This window comes from Sceloporus occidentalis, unplaced genomic scaffold (assembly GCF_023333645.1).
Source record: "Sceloporus occidentalis isolate IW3139 unplaced genomic scaffold, rSceOcc1.0.p SCAF_1, whole genome shotgun sequence".
NCBI lineage: Eukaryota > Metazoa > Chordata > Lepidosauria > Squamata > Phrynosomatidae > Sceloporus > Sceloporus occidentalis.
The window spans coordinates 46,497,679-46,519,770 of NW_028316981.1; the positions used below are offsets into that span (position 1 = coordinate 46,497,679).

General features: G+C 39.6%; 1 protein-coding gene across 3 annotated transcripts in view; it reads left to right on the forward strand.

Moving 5' to 3' along the window:
* Window positions 1-22,092, forward strand: part of GRM7 (glutamate metabotropic receptor 7) — a 576,789-nt gene that overhangs the window by 257,855 nt on the left and 296,842 nt on the right. For all 3 annotated transcript variants that reach the window (XM_089520203.1, XM_089520213.1, XM_089520222.1), the window contains exons 3-4: window positions 6,656-6,797; window positions 19,524-19,678. In XM_089520203.1, coding sequence (XP_089376329.1) covers window positions 6,656-6,797; window positions 19,524-19,678 — 297 coding nt within the window. The remainder of the gene's footprint in view (window positions 1-6,655; window positions 6,798-19,523; window positions 19,679-22,092) is intronic.

Consider the following 22,092-nt stretch of genomic DNA (forward strand, 5'->3'; position numbering starts at 1 on the left):
TGTTAAACAGCATTGGGGACAGGATGGTGCCCTGAGGGATGCCAAATTTAAGCTCTCTATTAGAAGAGCAGCTGTCCCAAAGCATCACCATCTGGAATCTTCCCAAGAGGTAGGACCGGAACCACTGTAACATAGTGCCTCTGATAGCCAACTTTTCAGGCATCCCAGAAGGATACCATGGTTAATGGGATCGAAAACTGCTGAAAGATCCAAGAGCCCCAGTAGGGTCACAATTCCCCTGTCGATGCTCAAGCAAAGATCATCTACTAAGGCAACCGTGACAGTCTCGACTCCATATCCTGCCCTGAAGTCAGTTTGAAATGGGTCCAGATAATCGGTTTCATCCAAGACCACTTGGAATTGAAGAGCAGCAGCCCTTTCAGTCACTTTGCTTAGAAATGGAAGATGGGAGACCAGTCTATAATTACTCTTAACCAAGGGATTTAGAGAGGGCTTTTTCAGAAGTGGACGTACCACCACTTCTTTTAAAGAAGATGGGAAATAGCACTCCCCTAGGGATGCATTTATAACATATTTCAGATGAGGCCTCAAAGAATCCCCTCCTTGGATGACCAGCCATGAAGGGCAAGTGGTCTTCTTCACACTTCCAAGTAGTTTCTCGGTATTCACAGATTCAAACTGACCCAGTTTAAACTTATTCATGAAGTCACTGGACACCTCACTTAAACATCTGCAGTAATAAGTCAGTTCTTATCTGATTGATTTTATCTGCAAAATAATCATTAAAAGTGCCCAAGTGAGCTGTAATCAGTTCTAATAATGAGTTCTGGGGGGCAGTTACCTACGTCAGGTCCCTCATTACCCTGCTGGACAAGAATTCACAGACGCAATGTGTACACAGAAGAAAATCTTCAATGCACATATTGCCACTCGGTAGGAATCAATGAATTCTCTATGGCGTGCCTTGTCAGACAAGAGTCAGGTTTTTCACCAATAGTGCTCTAGTTGCTTCATTTTCCTAAGGCCTTCTGTATACCATTGATTGTGGTTAGGAGCGAGTCAGACAGGACGCTTAGTAGCAATCATATTGATAGCCCTAGTAACATTATAATTCCAGGTATTAACCAGGGTGTCGACAGGATCACCGGTGAGACCAACCATAGAACCCTCCAAGGCTTTCTGCAACTAACAGAATCCCTAGCCTATCTAACAGAATCCCCAGACTATCCCCCATCTTCAGGCTCAGATGAATACATTCAATGTGGTCTGTTTCCAGACAGGTATCCTGGTCAGTGTAAGACTGTCTCTATGGACTATGGCCACTCCATCCACCACCCATCTACTCTTGGGGCCTATATACCCTAAAGGCTCCAGATCCTGTCTCATCTTGTGAGCTAAGAAGGGACATCCTTGGTTAGTAGTTGGATAGGAGACTGCCACTGAATAGCAGATGCTGTAGGCTATATTTCAGAGGAAGGAACTGGCAAAACCACCTCTGAGAATTCTTTGCCTAAGAAAATTCCATGAAAAATGCATGGGGTCACCATATGTCAGTAGATGACTTGAAAAGGCACATACACACATACATAGTCTCTACCCTTGTTTATTTGGATTGTCCTTTTCTATGGCTCCTTTGGGAATTTTGTTTTGGAAGCATATGAAACTGGATTTGATGCCTTGGTAAGACTGTATATTTTTTATAGTGGAGAAAGGTTTAGGAGATGTTTTGAGCTCAATCTTTTAAGGTAGAGCCATATACCCCATGAATATCCCTTCTACTGGGATTAGCTTGAAAGGGCTTTGCCTTCAAGCTAACCTGTAACTAGTAGATGATTAGGTGTTTGCTTTTTTAAAACAAATTTAGATGTATGCAAGTCATCACTTGACTTTGCAGCCATTGTTTGAAATAGCTTGGTGCCTCTGAACATTTGAATTTTTATCTGTTAAATCAGAGCAGCACTATAGACATTCTCACAAAGGAAAAGTGAACCATTGCAAAAGTATAGTGTAAAATAATAGTCAAAGTGAAGGAAGTATTAACAATCTATATACAGTATATTATTGAAAGAGTGGGTATTTTTAAGCAGAAGCAGCAACAGCAACAGCAACTTAACGTCTAAAGAATATTTACAACTTGCACTATGTCCCAGTCCTCAGTATAGTTACACAACAAAATTGGAAAGATAAACATTCAGCATCTATCATTCAGTGAATAAAAAATCTTATAGCTTTAGCTATGTTTAACTGTATTTTACAGACATCAGCTTCAAGAGAATGTATTTTTGAATATGTGGTCAGACTGAATTAATACATATGTTTGGCACACATCTTAACCTCCAACAGTTCACAGATGAAAACTGGGACATGTGTGGCCAAGCAACAATCTAAATGTGGTCAAGGTTACAAAATAAATTAATAAGGAAAAACAGTCAAGCTAGGAAAGGGTGCAGCAGTTTTCTTTTTCCATGAGCCTACTGGGAAATAGAAGATTCCTCTTCTTCTGGCTGAGTTAACTGGGCACAAACTATTTTTCCACTTGGAATGCAATTTACACCAATTGAAATAAACTGAGGACAAAGAATAAAAGTGGGAGTAGGGGAGGGAAACAGGGGCATTTAAAAGCAGCTGAAGAAGTGGGACAAGACATTATTAATCAGGATTGTCAATGCAAAATTGGGACATTTGAAGAGTATGCCAAATTTATATCCTCAGTACTTTCCCTTGGCTTTGTTCTTTTTATTTATTTATTTATTTTTAGAAATCCTTTCTCCCTTTCCTTGTATTATATTTTAAAAATAGCTCCAGCAGGTAATTCCTATGTATGTGCTTCATTTTGTCTTCTTCCTGTGTTGTTTTCTCCAAGCTAATATTTAGATTTTAAGCTGACCTTTGGGATTTTCTCCCTCGAAATGTATACTGATTGTGCTTAATTATTAGCAATACTGGTGTCGTCTTGTTGCTGAGTCCCTAACTGCACTTGGTAATAAAGCCTTTTCCTTTGCCTGAATGATGGTGTGAGGACAATCTCAGTTCAGTTTTCTGCTTTGTCTTGGAGGTCTGTTCTTTGGGGACATTTCAGGCTAAATGCTTTAGTGTCTCTTTGCTACCTGTGAGCACAGCCAGGGACAGAGTGCTGGGAATTTAAATGACTGGGCCAATTCAGAAGCAATTGGGTCTGTCTGCCAAAGAGACTGAAGCCACAGGGAAAAGTAGTAACTATAAAGTCAGGCAATTTTCACAATATTGTTTGGGGAAATGGATTTTCACCTATTTTTTCTCTTCCTTTTTATGGATCACTCTGATGCTTTAGCACCATTCCTGTTGAGCAACAGTTGATCAGGAAGACATTATTGAATCTCACATCTTTCTTAGACTCTGAGTATGCCCTTAGGTTACTTGCCAAATGTTTTCTGATCACAGAAGACAGACCATTAGAAAGGAAGGATGGGGGGAGATTAGATATGATATGAAATTTACTAGACGCTGTAAAAACAGAAAATACTTCTCAGAAAGTGAAATGCATACTACTTGCAGAGTATTGTTGGCTTTACAGTTCTGCAGAAATACGGATGTTTAATGTTCATGAGTCATGCCTTATTTTGTAATATTAGAGGCACTTGTATTGTGTTTATTACATTTTATATATTGTATTTCTTCCAAAAAGCTCAGGGAAGCATATGTGGTTTTCTGTTCTGACCTCTTTTCCATTGTATCTTAACAACAATCCTCTGAAGTAGGTTAGGTTCAGAGAAAGTTACTACCCACAGATCGCAGAGTGAGATTTGTGGAGGAGAGAGGATACAAACCTTGATTTTTCCAGGCCAAGTCAGATTGCTGATCTTATTGCTATGCCAGACTGATAAAATAGGAATCCATAATAATTTATTACAGTTTCCCCAGGTGCAGTCATTTTAGTTCATATCTCATCCCATGGAGTAGGCTGCAGTCCAGAAATGCATATAGCAAACATGTTAGTCTTAAGGGTACTACAAGAAACTTTTAAAACATGTGGTCAGTTAACACATGTAGGAACCTGACTCCCACATTTTCACATATCCTCCAGAGTAGGTATTAAAATGCTCTTATGTTCAAAATGTGGCATGGAACATGAGTATTAGATACTTTTAAATGATCATTATAGTTCAGAGTACTCACAGATTGGCATCTGTGTGTTTTGCTTTGTTTTCAAGACAGTTTGCAACAACAGGAAGAAGGTGGTCACATCTCTCAATTTACAGGCAACAATCCTCACTTGAAAGACTAAATACAGTAATTTGTTTGAAAGAGTATCAGAGAATAATTCTCTTTTTGAAGGTATGTCCAGTCAGGTCTGCTATAGAGATAAAGGGCCATAAAAAGGAAGTTTGGAGTCCTGAAATTGCCATTAATAGTTGGTACACTGAACAGCCACACGGGTCCCTTGATCACAATCTTCTTCACTGTGGAGAACATATAAGCAGACCTAAATTCTATTGGTTAGTTCTAGGTAGAGTAGTTCCATTGAATCAATTGCTGGATGGGCCATCATCATGTAGGTAAATTCCATTGATTCAAGGGGTCTACTTTAGTTGGTACTGACAAATAGATTCAGGCGATACATTTTTTTTATTATTGTTTTGGTTGTAGTAATGATTCTCAAACTTGAATCTATGTGGTCTATGCCAATTTTGACCACTTTATTCTCTTTCTGCTGATGCATTACTGCCCTCTTCCAGCAGGAAAGAAGTGTGATATTCCAAAGGCTGTCCACAAGGCGTGAGACCTCCGGGACAACTGAAACCAGCTTCCACATGGGAAGGCATTCAATTTGCACTATCCTCCCTTCCCCCCCCCCCCCCCCCCATGACAACATCCACTATTTCCCTTCTTTGTGGAGCCTCTTGCTTTTCATGGTATAAGCTCTCAAGATAGTTAAATATATTAGATAGATTTATTCAGTCCAAGGTGCTATTCTGGCCAGAATTGTGTCCAAGAAGAACATACAATATATATCTGCAGTATGGAGATTTGCCACAACTGTGGTGTTAATTTGGTTTTGTGTGTACCTTGTTAATTAAAGTAATCTTCAAAGATAATATACTACATTGTGCAAACCAGGCTCATTTACTGAGGATAGGGCTTTCTTCTCTCATTCTGATGATAGGGATAAATTGCATCCGAAATGCCAACGATAGACAATGTTGCAGCGATATATGTATCCCCAAGCACAAATGAGAGCAGGGATGTAGCTACCAGGGAATCCCCCATTTAAGAATTCTTGCCTCCCAATGAATGTTTCTTTCAGTTTCCAAATTTATGTCATCTCAAAGAATGAGACACTGAATATTGTTCAAATCTAGAACTCTTTTATTACCTGTGTTCATATTCTCTTGGTAACTTTGCCCACCCTTTTTCCTTCAATGCCTAAACTGTATTTCTATGGGCCTGAACAGACAGACCAAAATAAAGCTGCTCTGGGTCACTTTGGAGGTATGTGGTTTAAATAATGGATGCATCCTAAGAGGCCAGAATCTGTGCCAAAGCCATACTCCAGTCCTAAGGACTGGAGCATAGCTTCTGGCCTCTTAAGATGTATCTGTCACTTAAACAGGATACCTCCAAATGACCCGATGCAGCTTTATTTTGGCTTGTCTGTTCAGGCCCTAAATGTTCAAATAAAGTTTTATGCGACTATAATGCTAGAAATTTGGGGATTGAAGGAATTATTTTCTGGGGTGCATGCCTTCATTTTGCCCAACTCTGTAGTTACAGAGGGTCCTTGGTATTTGCTGGGGTTTGGTTCTAGGAACCCCCTCCCCTCACAGATACAAAAATCTGTAGATGCTCAAGTCCCATTATATATAACAACATTGCAAAATGGTCTCCCTTATATAAAAAGGCAAAATTGAGGTTTGCTTTTTGAATTACACACTCTTACACACACACACAATATGGATGCAGAATTTTTAGATATGGAGGGCTGACTGTACATCCCTGGAGGAAAGCCAGTGTGGTATTGTGATCTGACTAGGAATCTGAGACATCTGCTCAGCCATAGCAACACATATTTTGCCACATGAGTGACATCTTGGGGAAAATGAAGGATAGAAATTCAATAAATAAATAAATATGGTCACATTTCCTTTGTGGACCTTCCACGTCAACAAGGTTTCATTACAGTGGGAAAAAATTGAGTTGGAGTATAAATCCCTTGCTCCCTCTCAATTTGCCTATTGACTTATGATGGCTCCATTAATTTCACAGGGAAAATTCAGAGATGGCTTGCCATTGTCTGTCTCTCAAATATAGCCTAAACCAACTGGTATTAGGCAGTTGCCTTTCCAAGTACTAACTAGGCCTGATTCTGGTTAGCTCCGAAAATCAGACAGGATGTGGAAAAACAACAGAATAGGGTGTTACATGCTTGATTTATTATTCTTCACAATCACAGGCTAGGCTAAATGTGGAATAAAGAGGCAGGCTAGGCTTACGTAATGTTTGCATATGAACATCTAGGATCATTATGGCTAATAGGGTTTTAGATCAATTTCCCCAAGCACAGAAATGCTTACTATGAACTACAGTAAAGCCTCTTCATACTCTCTTTCTCTTTTTCCTAACACACATCTTTCCCCTAACCACGTTTCCCCCCAATTGTCCTTCTTGGTCTACTTTACAGATTTTAGCATCTTGTCTTCTTTCTTTCTGTTAACAGGTAACCTCTGCATTGCCCAGTCATTGAAAATCCCACAGGATCGCAAAGACAAGACCTTCGAATTTGATAAAATAATCAAGCTCCTCCTAGATACTCCTGGAGCCAGGGCTATCATTGTCTTTGCCTACGATGAGGATATAAAGTAAGGATGATTGGAGACATTAATTTGTATACATTTAATGACTATAGACTAGCAACAATATATAGAGAATGTAGGTGCTTGTAGAAAGAGACAGAGAAAGCAGGGTGGAGGCACTGTTTATGGGCTGTAGCACCCACAATAAGCATTTGGGGGGCAGTTCCAAAATTTTAAACATAAGTCATAAATGAACAGATGAGTTGAAAAATTGGTTATGGACTATACCACTTCTAATTAAAAAAAAGGAACTGAATGATTATATTCTTTCCCATGGAAATAATCTTTCCATATAGAAGACTTAGCATATCAGCATGAAATCTTATGTAGAACGCTTTTCCATAGGGATGGTAAGGATATTCAATACTCTCTCCTATTGTGAAAAGTGGGTTACCTGACAGTTGGGAAACATTGTTGTGATAAATAATATAGCATTGCAATGTTCTACCACTTCCCCGATATTCAACATCCTGAAGTTTTGCACAGGAAATATTCTGTAGAGAAAACCACATTATTTTCTGTATGCAAACAAACCTGTTTCCTGTGCAGGAACACTTTCATTTGCAGGAAACATGTTTTTGCAAACACAAACTCATGTGGTTTTCTCTACAGTGTAATTCCTTGTTAACACACTTGTTTAACATTTCAAATATCAAGAAAATACAATTTTTTAAAAAATTGTCATTGGCAAAAAGTTACCCCAGATGATTCTTTTGTACAGCCACAGATATTGTAAACAATAGTTTACAAATCAATCAATGGAAATCTTAGGACATGTTAGTCCCACAGGTCACATTTTATTGAGAACTTACATTGATGTCAACCTGCAATATAGTCATAGAATGTGGGTTCTCAATAAAATGTGGTAGCACCATTGTAAATAGGGTTCCCAAAGTTCAGCTACTTGCCATGTCCCAACAGAGCTATTGTTTTTATTTTTATCCTTCAGGGTTTTTGCTGTTGCTGATGCCATTGTTCCAACCCTGCCAAATGTATCTGAGGCAAACTAGTCAGGCCCAGCATGGTGTAGTGGTCTGAACATTAGACTACAACTCTGAAGATCAGGGTTCGATTCTCCACTCAGCCATGAAAACCCACTGGGTGACTATGGGTGAGTCACATACTCTCAGCCCAAAAAAGCTTCAGGGTTTAGGGTTTAGGGTTGCCATTAAGTCAGAAATGACTTGAATGCACACAACAATAACAGTAAGTCCCATCTCATATTTTTATGGAACACATGATGCAGTGAAGTGGAAGTAATGGCCACTGTTTGTTAATTAATTTGCCAAAGTTTTCCAGTTTGTTTTGTCATAGAAGAAAAGGACACTGGAATTCACAGAGGTCTAGAAATACTGCATTAAAAAAACCCTGTACATTCTAATTTATTTTACTTTTATTCCACCTTGTTATTTTTAATATACTTGTGGTAACACATTTAATTCTATATGTAGAAACATCCTTTAGGAATGGAATCCTCCATGTCAAGTGAAGGGGAAGGGGCTATGATGGTGATGTTCATGATGATAATCAGTCTGGACTGGGAGGAAATCTGTAGCAGTCTAGAACAGTAGCAAATCTCAAAGATTATGTGACCATTAATGTGTTTTCAGTTATGAGATTTGACATTTTGAATGTGTGCTAGCATTTATGCTCCATTCTTTCTTTTGTTTTAGTAATGGTTGTGTTGGTAGTTAAGAAAAGCTCAGTTAAGATGGCAAAATATAATTCTGTTTGAAGGTACTGTTGCAGTGACTCAATTCTCTAGGATGTGTGCTGATTAAAAAAAAAATCAATGGCATCTATAGGTCATAGAGATCCAAACTCTTTGCCAAGTGATTTGTAGAACAGAAAATGCAAGGTAAATAAAACACAGTCTTATTAAAACAGGTCCTTAGTCGAGCAGTTTCAAGGGATTTAGGACAGGGAAACAAAGACCATGCCTTTCCTGTATGAGGATGTCACCCAATAATTCTTTTTTGGAATGCTAATATTATGTTTCAGAAAAAATGTGCAAGATCCTTTTACTTTTTAAGGTCCATTTTTAATGGTTTGAACATGTTTAAACAAGATTTTAGACCAAATGAAACAGAACTATTTAAAAATGAGGACCGGAAAAGAAAGCCAGCAGGAGGGAGGGAGAGAAGGTGAAAGAGAGAGAGAAGAAAAGACATTTCAGATTTTTCTGAAACATTATATATCCTTTAAGACATTCAAATGGCTCATTTTCAGTGGTTTGAAAATATTTAAAGAACAAAAATGAAATACATTTTTCAGAAATATGACAAAGAAAAAGAAGGCAGAAGCATTAAAAATAAATCTTTGCGAGAAAGAAAAGAAACTGATAGAAACTAAGGGCTGAAACTGATGGCCCTGAAGGGACATGCTGCCCCTTTGAGTGCCAGAGCAGGGCTGCAGCAACTGCACACCATGGCCCCAATCTGGCTATTTGTCGCTCAAAAAGAGGAGGAAAAATGGTAGCTGGCAAAAGCTACCGTGCCTTTGAGGCACTCGAGTGGCGTGTGGCATCTAAATGCCACACCACCACAGCGCTGTGAAGCCAGCCCACCTGTGGGTATGTGGATGCCTTCTGGGCAGCCTTGGGGTGGCATCAGTGCATGCATCATGCATACGGCATGCCCCCATTCCTCCCACAAGGTGGCTTTTAACGTTGGTCTGTACTGGCCCTAAATAAAGAATAGAGGTAATTATCACCCCGTACAGACAGGCCAAAATAAAGCTGCTTTGGGTCACTTTGGAGGTATGCTGTTTAAATGATACATGCATCCTAAGAGTCTGGAAGCCATACCAAAGCCACGCTCCAATCCTAAGACTCTTAAGACACATGCATCATTTAAACAGCATACCTCCAAAGTGACCCAAAGCAGCTTTATTTTGGCCTGTCTGTACAGGCCCTAAGTTAGCCTTCTGGTCAAGATCTACAGTGGTGTCAGAACTGTGGAACTTAAGTTTCAATGCAAACAACTAGTCTTTGAGTCAATGTTTAAGCCTAATACACTATACAACCCCCAAATCCTAAAATCTCACCCCCTAAATTGGTGTGCAAAACTACATTCCTACAGCTAGCTCTAACGGTACATACCCACCTTCCTTCCTGCTCTCCATTTCAAAAGCACTACCAGACTAGAAGCCTGAAGCCTGCAAAGGAAAAAACACCCCCATGCATTCCATTCTGCATAGACCAAAGTGAACCAGACATTCAAGGCCAGGAGAAAGCTACCAGGCCTGACTCTCTATTTTAACACTCCCTCTCTTACAAAGAAATGCCTAACTATCCCACCACGTACATCCATAACCCTATTTGCCACCCATTGTTTAATAACTATCCAGATGATTGTCTGAAGATTTCTAGTAATCCTCCTCTGGCAAAGAAAACCTGGAATAGGATTTTTGATTTATGGAGAGTTGGTATAACAGATCGTTAGCATGCCCCATAAGCAGCTTGATTTGAACAGCTGAGCAAAGGTGAATATGAGTGGGCCCTATTCTCCTTGTTTGGCTTGGATAATGCTGTGTTGTTGTTGTTGTTGTTGTTAATATTGTTGTTGTTTGTTTTGACCCTAACTTTTGATTACTTGTATAAGTAAGAAGGCTTCTGTGAATGCCCTAGAAAAGAACATGGGGGGTGGGGGGGTGGAGTTGGAATGATAATCCTTCCTTCAGTCTGAGTGACTATTCCAATTGCTGTGCTGCTGAGAACCTAATTTCTGCAGCAGTTTCTTGTTCATGGGACAAGAGGGTTCTCTGAAGGGATGGGCTTTTGCCTCCTATCCAGGGTTATCCCAGGAGCAGCCTTTCAGAATAGTCCCAAGGCAAACCAGTGCAGGATTGCCTAAGTTTGCACATTGATTCAGTAGCTGCCTTTTTTTTTTATCTCACCTTTCTCCTGTAAATGGAACTCCAGAGATAGAATCTATTTTTTACATAATGCTCCTTTCCTGGATATGTTAGATTGCTCCAAGTGGACTGCTTCGACTTTAGTGGTTTTAGATAAAACTTATAAAACTTCTTACTGCATCTGGGAATCTTATTTCTAATGGACAATTCTTGCCAAGTTGATGAGGGTCCATAGTCAAGCACCTCTACTTCCAGTTGTCATCTTATCCCTGAAGTAGCATACTTAGCAATTCAAGTAAGAAAGAGAAATGAGAGACAATAATGTAATTTCCTACCAATTAATGCCACCATCCCCAAAATTTAGTGCATTTTAAGTGAGTGGCAGTACAAAACCCATTCATTGTGTAGCAGATGGTGATGCATCTTGGAGTCTATCATCTGGAGAGCACCCAGTTTGGGAAGGCTAAATTGTGCATTGGTTTGCATGACTTGCATAGAAGAGCTTGTATGGAAAATGTCTGAAGTGATTTTGAAGTGGTACTGATTGCCAAATGCAAAAAGAGTTACAACATTGTCACCTTTAATTATGCCCCCAATGAAGATAATGGATATTCCACTGGGTAACAATTAAAAGAAATTATGCCAACATACAGCTTGTTTTAGGTAAGACTAAAAGAAATTCTTATAGCAGCAGGGAATCTTTTCCCCGGTGCACTACTCTTGTACAGATCATGAGGGAGTATCATGTTTCCTTTGTTTGTGCTACACACTTTATCATCTTGGAGATGTAGAATGTGAACTATGGTTTTTAGAGGGGGCTCAGCAAATACAGAAAGCAAGCTGAATGTTACAAAAGCACCAATTCCTTATTATTTTGCATAAAGCAAGCAGATGCTCCTACAGCTCAGAATATACTAAGCAGAATTTCATGACACCAGAATTTTCTGTAGCCAGTCAAAAGCTCAGTTCAGGTGCTTATGTCAAAGTTTTTTTATCCCCAGTTCTCAGAACACCTTGTGTGTGCATGTGTATGGCTCTTCCAGCCCAAAAAGTTTAGAGGAGCAACTATTAATTTTAATAGGTTTAAAGATAGAAATCTGAGAAAACATTATTATGCAAGAATGGTTCAGTCCTAGAGCCCTTCCTCACTACACAATGTTGTGCTATGATTCCACTCTATCTGCCATAGTGACATCCTGTGGAGTCCTAAGAGTTGCACATTAGGAAGAGGCATTTAAAATTCCCAGCCAAAGAGCTGGTGCTTCACCAAACTACAAACACCAAGATTCCATAGGGAAGTAACCATAGAATTGCACTGGACAACCTACAGATGCCTCCTCTGGCATTTGGAGGTCCTCCGGCACCAATTCTATGGTGGATCAATTGATGTTGATCATAGAGTCACGCTGGAGGACCTATAGATGCCTAGAAAAGTGTTGTTGTAGATTTAAAAAAAAGCAGGCATATACTCTTTCCCCACTTTCAAGGGAGCTGAATCCTCACAAAAGCTGAAGGGATGTGAAAATGCCCCTGGACTTATTAAATTGTTATTAAGGTAATTTAACAGAGGAAGTTATACTAAAAATGCTATAATCCAAAGTGTATTCAAACAAATGCTGATGAAAGGATGAAACCTGATTGAAAATTGCTGGCACAGTCCTCTGAGCAACCACAAAACCACAGTCAAAAGATATACAATAAAAATGTAATAAGATAAAACAAATCTGAAGTTCAAACTGAAATCCCAAGTTAAACTGATCCCAAGTAAGGCTGAAGTTGTGCCTTATGCTTAAAAATCTTGAGTTTGTTTTATCTCACCATATTGTAATTTTGATACACATTTTCTGGTTGTAAGAAACAAGTTGGCAGCATGAGCTTTCCTAGACTTCAGTCATTGCATCTGAGGAAGTAGACTGGAGTCTACGAAATCTCATGCTCCCAACTTATTTCTATCAGTTAGTCTCAAAGCTTCTACAAGATCTCTCTACAGACTAACATGGCTATGTCATTGAATTTTCTGGTTGTGGTTTTGTTGATCTTTGGGGAGCAGTGGTGTCACCCCCACTCAGGGCAGCCTGCAGCCCCCCCCCCCCCACCTAGTGACATAGTCTGCTGTAAGTGATTGCTTAAATGTATGTGCTGAAAAGGGTTCTCAAAGAATTGAGCTGTGATGAACCTTACACAAATTACAGATACACAAATATCAGCCCTGATAGGTGTAGTCTGCAGCTGCCCCCCTCCCCCCCCCCCCATGACATTCCTAGTTTGAAGTGGATTTCCACTTTGGGTCCCAATTTCCTCTTTTGGAGTGATTTTTCCATTTAGGTTTCCACTTAGGCACAACCTATAGTTTGTCCAGATAAAACTGGACACTAATATTAGCCTGAAGCCAAAAGACAATGATGCAATGTTGCACAATGAGGAGATTGTGCAGGTTCAAGCCTAAGACTTCAACCTGCTGACCAAATTATGATTTAGCCTTTGTGTCTGAATCCACTTCCCCATCTGCACCAGTATTGTCAACCAGGACAGAAAGAATAAAGCAGTTGTTAGTTAATGGGAAATATCTGATGTTTTTTCTTGTTGCATGTATCCAGTATTACATGGAGACTAATTCCCCATCCCCAAACATTGCTTCCTATATAAGAGAAATATTGCCACCATAAACACCAGGCAATATAACTATGCCAGACTGCTGTTTGTTTCTGTGTGTTACCTCAGGGAAAAATTATTTTTAGGTCCTGCATGACTTCCTTTTCTATTGCCTGCTGAATCCCATAAGCAATTTTATGATGGCATACCATTTGATGCTGTGTTGAAAACACCAACCCTAGGGTGTTTTCTTCATTGCATGAAAGCATACAGGTACAATGGGAAGGAACTAAAAGAAAGCCACAATTCCTACTTCTCCGAATCAATATACCACTCTGCTAGAGTATGATACAACATAAGGAAAAATTGCATACCAGACTCAGAGCATAATTTGATAACACTTAAGATGTCACTTACCTGAGTTCTAAAGGGCATTTCTATGGGAAAGATGTACCTTCCCATTAGGGAGCAACATCCAGTTCACATTCAGATCTATCTCTCCCTCTCACTCTCTCCTTGTGTGTGTGTGTGTGTGTGTATTTAATTTCACTGCAGTTAATATATATGGAAATGTTAAAATGATATATCAGTTAATAGTAACAAAGTATTAGAACAACAACAAGTAGAGTAGCAAAGTAAACTCACAATATGAGTACTAATAACAGATAAAAGAAAAGAAAAATATAACACCTCAAACTCCAGTTATCATAAATTCTCAACTAGCATGAGGTATCCATTTTGCCTAAGGGCCACAGTCCATAAAATAACGTTTCCAAGATCTGGTTAATAAAACCAAGGTTGAACATCTAGAAATGATGTTACCACATGCATCATATTTTTCGGGCTTTTTCTGTAAATTTTCCCATGTTCCCATTTCATCATATTAATGTAGGTACCAGAGATGGAAAGAAAATTTGAAAAATATTCAAAAAATGACTGAAAAACATGTTTTTGAGTGTTGAGAAAACCCTGATGAGAACAATCCTGAACTGAGAATCTTCCCAGTTTGAGACTTATTCTGCACAAAATTCACACAAAAAGTTATGCACAAACCTGCATTTTCTGCATGAAAAATAACATTTCAATATACGACTATTAAGTCTTGTACAGAAAATGCTGTTATCTATGCAGAAAATTCTGCACATGTGGATTCATTAAAAAACAGCATTTGTGCAGAAATCAGTATTTCTGCATTGAACTATTCCATGCATAGAAGGATGTTTTCTGCACATAAAAATGCTATTTTCTGTACCAAACAGCCATGTTTTGTGCAGAATAACTCCCAAATTGTGGATAATGGTAGAAAAATGCATAGTTTCCAAGGACTTAGGCTCTGTCCAGACTGGCACTTTGTGCTGGCCTGGGGGTGGAGTCAAGGTGTCGCATCTAGATGATACACACCCTTGATGATGTCAGTAGGGTTCCATGATACTGCGCGCCACTCCAGATGGCACATGGCATCATGATGCCCCTGTGGCAGTCTGCCCAGATGAATGCAGGGGTGTCATATAGCCACACCACTGCTTTTTGTGGCTCCTTTTTGCATCCTCAGAAGGCCAGATCAGGGTCGCGGCATGAGGTTGCCATGGCCCCGTTCCAACTGAAGAAGGGATGGCTGCATGCCACCTCTTTAGGGCTGTTTGTATGGCCCTTTACTCACAGTGGCAAGGAAATTGCCAAAATTACTTATTGCTACCTTGAGGAAGAAACTTAGGGGCTCGACAGACCACCCCGAATGGGCGGGCTGGAGGTGCCCATTTCTATTCCTGAGGGAGGCTACAGCAGCCAAACTGCATGGCCTCCCTCCACACCAAAACCCTCTGCTAAAAGCAGGTTAATTTTGGTGCATGTGGTGGATGCCATGAGTGTGCCATTGGTGCACTGTCACACATCGATGATGCAAGCATGGCACCATGACGTGTGAATGCTGTGCTGCGCTTACATCATGATGGCAGCCACCATGTGGATGGGAGGCCGCCATCATGACACCACTGTTACATACTAGGGTTCGGGAGTGTGTGGATGCTCTGCCCAGGGAGCCACAAAGCACCCGCCTGTACTGGGCCATAGTGAATAATTACATCCCTAGTGGGAAGAATTGATGTCACAGTGCTGGTATGTCTGCTGCATTCATGGGTTAGTGGGTAGATGAACAAAGTGCAGCTTCATACACATAATTTGTTGATGCACAGAAGCCAAAGGAGTTAGAAGGAGTTGGTATCTATATTTTAGCACATTAAGTCATCACAAGTACCTTGTGTTATCATGTCATTAGATGAAAAATATTAGAAGGAAGTGAGAGCTGAAAGTGTAGTGGATTGATAACAATAGCTGGGAGGGCTGAAGTTTTCAACAAGCAGGTGGAAGGAATTGACTTTGAATTCTGGAATTTTCTGAAATAATCATCATAATAGCAGTCCTCTGAAATATGTCAATAACTTTATTTTTTAAAAAAAATGTTTCTGGGGACAGAAAAAGGGGAGGAAGGGGGCACTTATCTGGAAAAGCTGATAATTCAGTTTTTGTGAGGGCAGGATTTTTTGATGTCTTATTTCACATACCAGTTAAGTCCTAACATAGTGCATCATTTTCCATTTAAAGGCAAAGAAAGTAAGCTTCTATTAAAAACACAAAAATAAAAATAAAATATTGCCATCTAAATTCCTGTACATATCCTTATCCCTGAAAGGGGGGGTGGAGTGTTTCTTTTTATTGCTTTGGGATAAGGCATAGTGCCAGGCTATGGTTTATAATTATTTCTTCTTGTTTCTCATTGTTCCTGATGGCTATTGCTATCACACTGGGATGTTGCTCAAAAGACTGGGTTATTTCACTTCTTCACTTTTTAAAATACATAATGTCACTTCTTTCCCCCCTTCTTCCCATCAATCTAACATAATTGTTACAAACATTGTGGCTGTATTGAGACACTTATGTCCTATGTGATTTCCCTTCCTTTTAGGATAGTCATTTCATCCCTTCTATTATTGGACAGAACCTGCCTTTGCAAATGTATCCCATCACATACTTGCATATTCATTACAAAGCAAATTGGGATAGCTATATTTTCTCCAGTATAAAATTAACAACAGTTAAATCTCTGTGGACCTGTGTGTATAGCTCTTACTACAATGAAGTAATTAGCACTGAAATTACCATAGGAATAGAAAGAGAAGTTGAATGAAGTGTAAAATAAAGATAAATTACTGGAAAGAAATAACCCTATGTTTTGTGTTTAGGAAGACATAAAAATGTTATATATCAAATTTATTGAATCTTTAGATACGTTAATGCCCCTGACTGTCTAAGGGAGTGAAACATTTAAAAGACTGAGAGTGCTATGGTGCAAATAAAAAAATTGGTCTTCTAGTTCCAGAGTCTTTGTGTGGCAGAAGTCTCTAGAAATGCTAAACCTCAGCATAATTTTAGGAGAAACAATTCTGATTCTCTTTCTTCTTCATTTGAATTTTTGAACCGTCAAGTCCTTTATGTCCTTCTGAATAAGAAAACAATTTTGAATTTTAGTACATTCTTATTTAAAGCATGAACCAAAGCAAAAAAATTCAGCTGTCACTACAGTGAAGTTAGTTTTTCATCTTCTTAGTAAAAAGTATCCATTCAGTTTGCACTGACTCAAAGTGGCAAGATAGGTGCTTTGCCTAGTTATGGCTCTGGATTATAATCAAGCCATTTCCATTTATTCCTTATCAACGTCATGGATTATTAGCCTAAATTTAGAACATCATAAATAAGTCCATATATTCTTGAGCAGATTCTTCACTGGGACACATTACTATCCAGTTTGTATTGGAAGTATGGGTTTAGTTTTTGAATGGCTTTTGATCTGTGAAGTACTCCAGAAATTTGTAAAGCCTGATCACAAGGAATTTGAGTCCCAAGTTTGAGGGAAATCTGGATAGTAAATGATGATGATTTTCATAATTGTGACAAAACAAACAAGCAAACAAAAGCTGCATTTTCAAATGCAAACCTGAACTTTTGCAATCATACAAAGAATAATTAGGATGAGCAAAAACTATGCCTGGTTGAAAGTATTCTAGTTGTGTTAGGCAAAGTACTCTAGTCATGTTATGCAAAGTGTTAATCAAAAGGAAACACAACAAGAAGAAAAATGAAATGGAACAAGGAGACATAAGTTTCACAACACTGATTAAGGCAGGAGAGGGCAGACATCATTTTATTAGACTCACCAAACAGAGGGGGGGGGGGGGGGCAAGATCCAGGTATTTGATTTGACTTTCAGACTTCTGACAAATGCCCTCTTCCTGGATACCTTGACCTTTCTTCACTTCAATAGCCTAATCTAGGTGTGAAAAGCCTGTGGTTATACATTTACTCAGTAATTAGTTGTTGATGTTGATCTATCTTTTACCCATCCCTGGCCTAGCATTGCCCAACTATACAGACTGCCAGCTACATGTCAGTGATCAATCTGCTCTGCATTTTACTTTTCACTTTAAAATTGGTTTCAGTCATGCTGAACCCAATGTTAATAACAGGTTCAGAAACCTTGGATACCTCTTTTAAAGTTGGTACTAAAACAAACTTTAGCAGAATTACCACTTCAGCAATCTCCAGTGGCTCTTTCTAAGAAAGGTAGAGGAGCCAGGGAAAGAAAAAATAGTTATGTCACACCAGATCAATTAACAAAAACTGTGTGGACATACTAATGTTCCTTTCAGAGCAGATAAAAGGAAGCTCTGTTTCACATAGCACATAGTAAAATTCATTACTACCTATATGTCTTTACTATTTGTTTACTTTATTTACTTTATTATTTACTTTATTCCCAGGAGAGTACCCAATGTGTCTTCCAAAACAACAAATTAAAACTGTGTACAAAAAGTTTTAAAACCAATTTTAAACCATCATATTTAAACACTATAAAAATGATTAAATATCATGCAAAAGTTTAAAATAGATAAAAGATACATCTAAATGAGCACCTTCCCTTCTTAACCATTACAAGCTTGTTGAAATAAAAATGTCTTTGCTTGCTGGTGAAAGGAAAGCAGGGTGGGGGCCAGCCTAGGCTCTCATGGAAAGCAATTCCACAGTGTGGGAGCAGCCACTGAGAAAGTTCTCTCTCATGTCTTCACCAAGTGAGCCTGTGATGGTGGTGGGACCAAGAGAAAGCTTTCCCCTGAGGATCATAAAGCTCTGACAGGTTCATACAGAGCGATACAATCTTTAAAATAGTCTGAATCATTTAATTAGTCTTTAAAAGGGAATCAGAAAAAATCATGGCGCCTAAGCCTATCTTTGGCAACATAGTGGCTATATTATATCTCCAGACTTGGTATACTTGCACTCATGACCTGCTTAGGGGTTGCCAATAGACATTTGAGTGTCCTGGTAGTGAAAACAATGCCATACTAGATAGAGCTTTAGTCTGATCAAACATGAAAGTTGCATTCTAAATTAAGCACAAGGCACATAATGAATGTAAGAAGTGAACTGCTGGGCCAAGTTAAGGGTGAAACAAGTCCAGCATCCTGTTTTTAACGTGAATCAGAAAGATGCTTTGATGCAGCAACATGGGTTTCCCACTGTGTTAGTTTTCTGAACAAGCAGTATTCAAAGGTATGCTGCCTGTGTACATGAGGGTAACAGACAACCTCTGTGGTGAATAACTTTCCTGGCCTATACCTTGTGTGAACTCATTGTCTTAGTTTAGTGACACAAAAACTTGAGCATTTGGAGAATGGAGAAGAGCTCTAGTAACTTCTTCCAAATTTGGCCAGTTCTCCACTTTGTGAAACATAATACATGTGGAATGCTGGGAAGCTGAAATCAGTCAACAATGGTGGTAGAGAGTGTTAATTTGCTATGAAACCAGCAGTAATACTAAACAGTTACTGCTCAGTAAATTTGCCCAAAGCTGATTTTAAGTTATTGAAGATGGTATTTTTGAAAAATTCCATTGCATTTTATAATGTCTAAATGACTAGAAAAAAATATCCCCCTTGATTTAAAAACAACATAACTGCTTCCTAGAAATATCAAAATGTAGAGCTGATTGTCTAATTTCCTAGATTGTCCAACTTCCTAGAAACAATGAAAAGCAATTCTGAAAGCATTTTCATTTAGTAGATTTTTTCCCATCTCTGAACTTGCAGTCATATTGATGTATTGTTCCAGCTCATTAAGCAACCTTTCTCTGCTTCCTGTTGCTCCCAAGTGAAAAAGTACAATTTTCTCCTTTAAAAAACAACTTTTTTCCCCTTTTATATTTGGGTGAATTTTAAATGTTTTTCCCTACAGGCAAATCCTTGCAGCAGCAAAAAGGTCTGGTCAAGTTGGGCATTTTCTGTGGGTGGCCTCAGATACTTGGGGCTCCAAAATGAGCCCCATAATTCACCAGGAAGATGTTGCTGAGGGAGCCATCACCATTCTGCCTAAACGTGCAACAATAGAAGGTAAGGGTTTGATTCTAGTTGTCTCCCTGGTATCTTTCCTCCTCCTCCTCCTCCTCCTCCTCCTCCTCCTCCTCCTCCTCCTCCTCCTCCTCTCTCTCTCTCTCTCTCTCTCTCTCTCTCTCTCTCTCTCTCTCTCGTAGATATTTTATACAAATGTACACTGTGAACTTTAACTAATGAAAAGATATCTCAAGCACCATTTAAGGTTCAGAGAAAAAACATCAGTGCAACCAAATTTGAGATAAATGATCTTCCTCATGATGTGTACACTGCTGATACATAAAGGAAATAAATCTGTTACTTCACCAGTTGGAAATATGTCAATGTTTTGAAAGGATTTCTGAGGCTTGCTGGTTGTGCTCTGAATTACCTGTGTTTGTGAGACAGCAATATCACGGGAGTAGCATGAAAGGTCTGACTCACTGGTAGTGACAACAGAACATTCTATAAATGGTGAAGTTATATTTGCAGAATGGCAATAGCAAAGCATACAGACCTGAGGCAGGCTCTTGCTAAATGAGCAATTGGTCACCAGTGACCACTCCAGCAAGAGGTTCTAGTAAGAGTTTACATCCTACTTATACATTCAGCCATAATGATTACGGTCATGCCTTCCAGCTCTTGATATCTCAGTGATGCTAATACAATAGATTCCTACACGAGGAAGGGGTTGAACTAGATAACCTTTGAAATCTTTCCCCATTTTATCATTCCTTTAATAGTGTATTTGCCACTTTCTTTACAAAACCTCCTACAACGGTCTAGGAATAATATGGCATTCCTCTCCCATGGATGTTCCCAGCAGCTTGTACACATACTGTGCAAGTGACACCCAGCTGCTTGGGAAGGTTTGTAAATATGCTTTTGGGATTTGAAGCAATCACATGCTAGAAGGTGTGCACACATTTTCAGATTTGGTAAGGGAACAGCTGCTGCAGCAGCAGATGTTTCAATAAAAAGGGAGTGCATAAAAGAGTGATAGCTTTCTGGGAGTCTTGCAGAGAAGCTGTGATGCTGGCTAGCTGACGAACCAAAATCTCAGAGTTCAAAAGCTAAAGCATTCCAAAATACAAGATCATCCAGTCTAGTCATTCGTACTTTTCAGTATCTTAGGAACAGCATAAAAGTCATATAAATTTCTGAATTATCATTAAAGCCATGGAATATATCCTTCATAGTAGGGATGGGAGTATGTTCACCACTATTTGTTTCCAGCAGGATATAGAATTTTCTTACACTTTGTAAGCCACACTAAGAAGACTAGTGCATTGCTTTATGGAAGTTTCTTAGGTGCATTGCTTTTCTCAGGTGCATGGCTTTAGTGAAGTTTCTTGGGGAATTAATCTGGGCAGAAATATTGGCCCGGTACAGATGGACCCTTTGCGGCATGCCCATGATGTGCTAGGGTTGCTTGGGGGTGGGGCGTGCACACGCCCCAGAACCCTAGCACATAATGAGCACGCCGCAGATGGTGCAAGCAGTGATGATGTGCCAGCAGTGCAGCCTCCAAACAGGGCTGCGCCACTGGCATGTCATCACAACATCACTGGTGCTTTGGGGTGGTGCAAGTGTGCCGCAAAAAGGAGCTGCTTCCATGCACTCCTTTCTTGCTGCGCAGCAGCGCCAAACAATTTTGTTGCTGCAGCGCTGCTGTGGAGCAAGAAGAGGTGCCTCCCTGGCATCTCTTTTTGGCACTCTGTACCGCACCATAGATGGGTTTTCCCCACTGTTTCACCCTCCTTTTCTGTTTGTTCGTTTATTTGTTAAAGAAGTTCCATATCTTTTGTTTTCTCTTCTGGAGAAACACTGTTTTCTGTTCTGGAGAAACTTTTCTGCACAACAACAATCACTGCAAAATCACAAACTCAAAAAAGCAAATGTTCAAGGAGGCAAAATATGCTAGTTTTCTCCCTGCTTTCTTTGTTGCTTCCATTGCACTCTACTCATGGAGGGTAATCATTTAAAGAAGAGAGCTTTCTCTGTCTGTGTCTTCTGTCCACATAGTGCAGAAGCCTAATTTTCCAAATGTTCTAAATTGTGTAGAGAACATCCATTAAAAGAGTGGGGACTTTCCTCTTCTAAATGTCATTCTCCATTCATGAAAAGGTGTTAGACTAACTTAGGGGCTACACAGATGGGTGGCTGGATATTGTCCCCTTTGCCCCAGATTTGGGCCGCAGCAACTGCTTCTTTTTCACTCCCTGGAAAGAGTATCATAGCCACAACAGGGAGGCATGATGACACACTTTCCGCGTTGTGCTATTTGGACGCTGCGTGAGTTGTGCCATAATGCTGCACAGCATTTAAACGGGCATGCGGCATCATGGAGTGATGGGGGTGAGGTTACGGTGTCGAGCGTGCGGACGCTACACTGTGATTCCACCCACAGACTGGCACAAAGTGCCAGTCTGTAA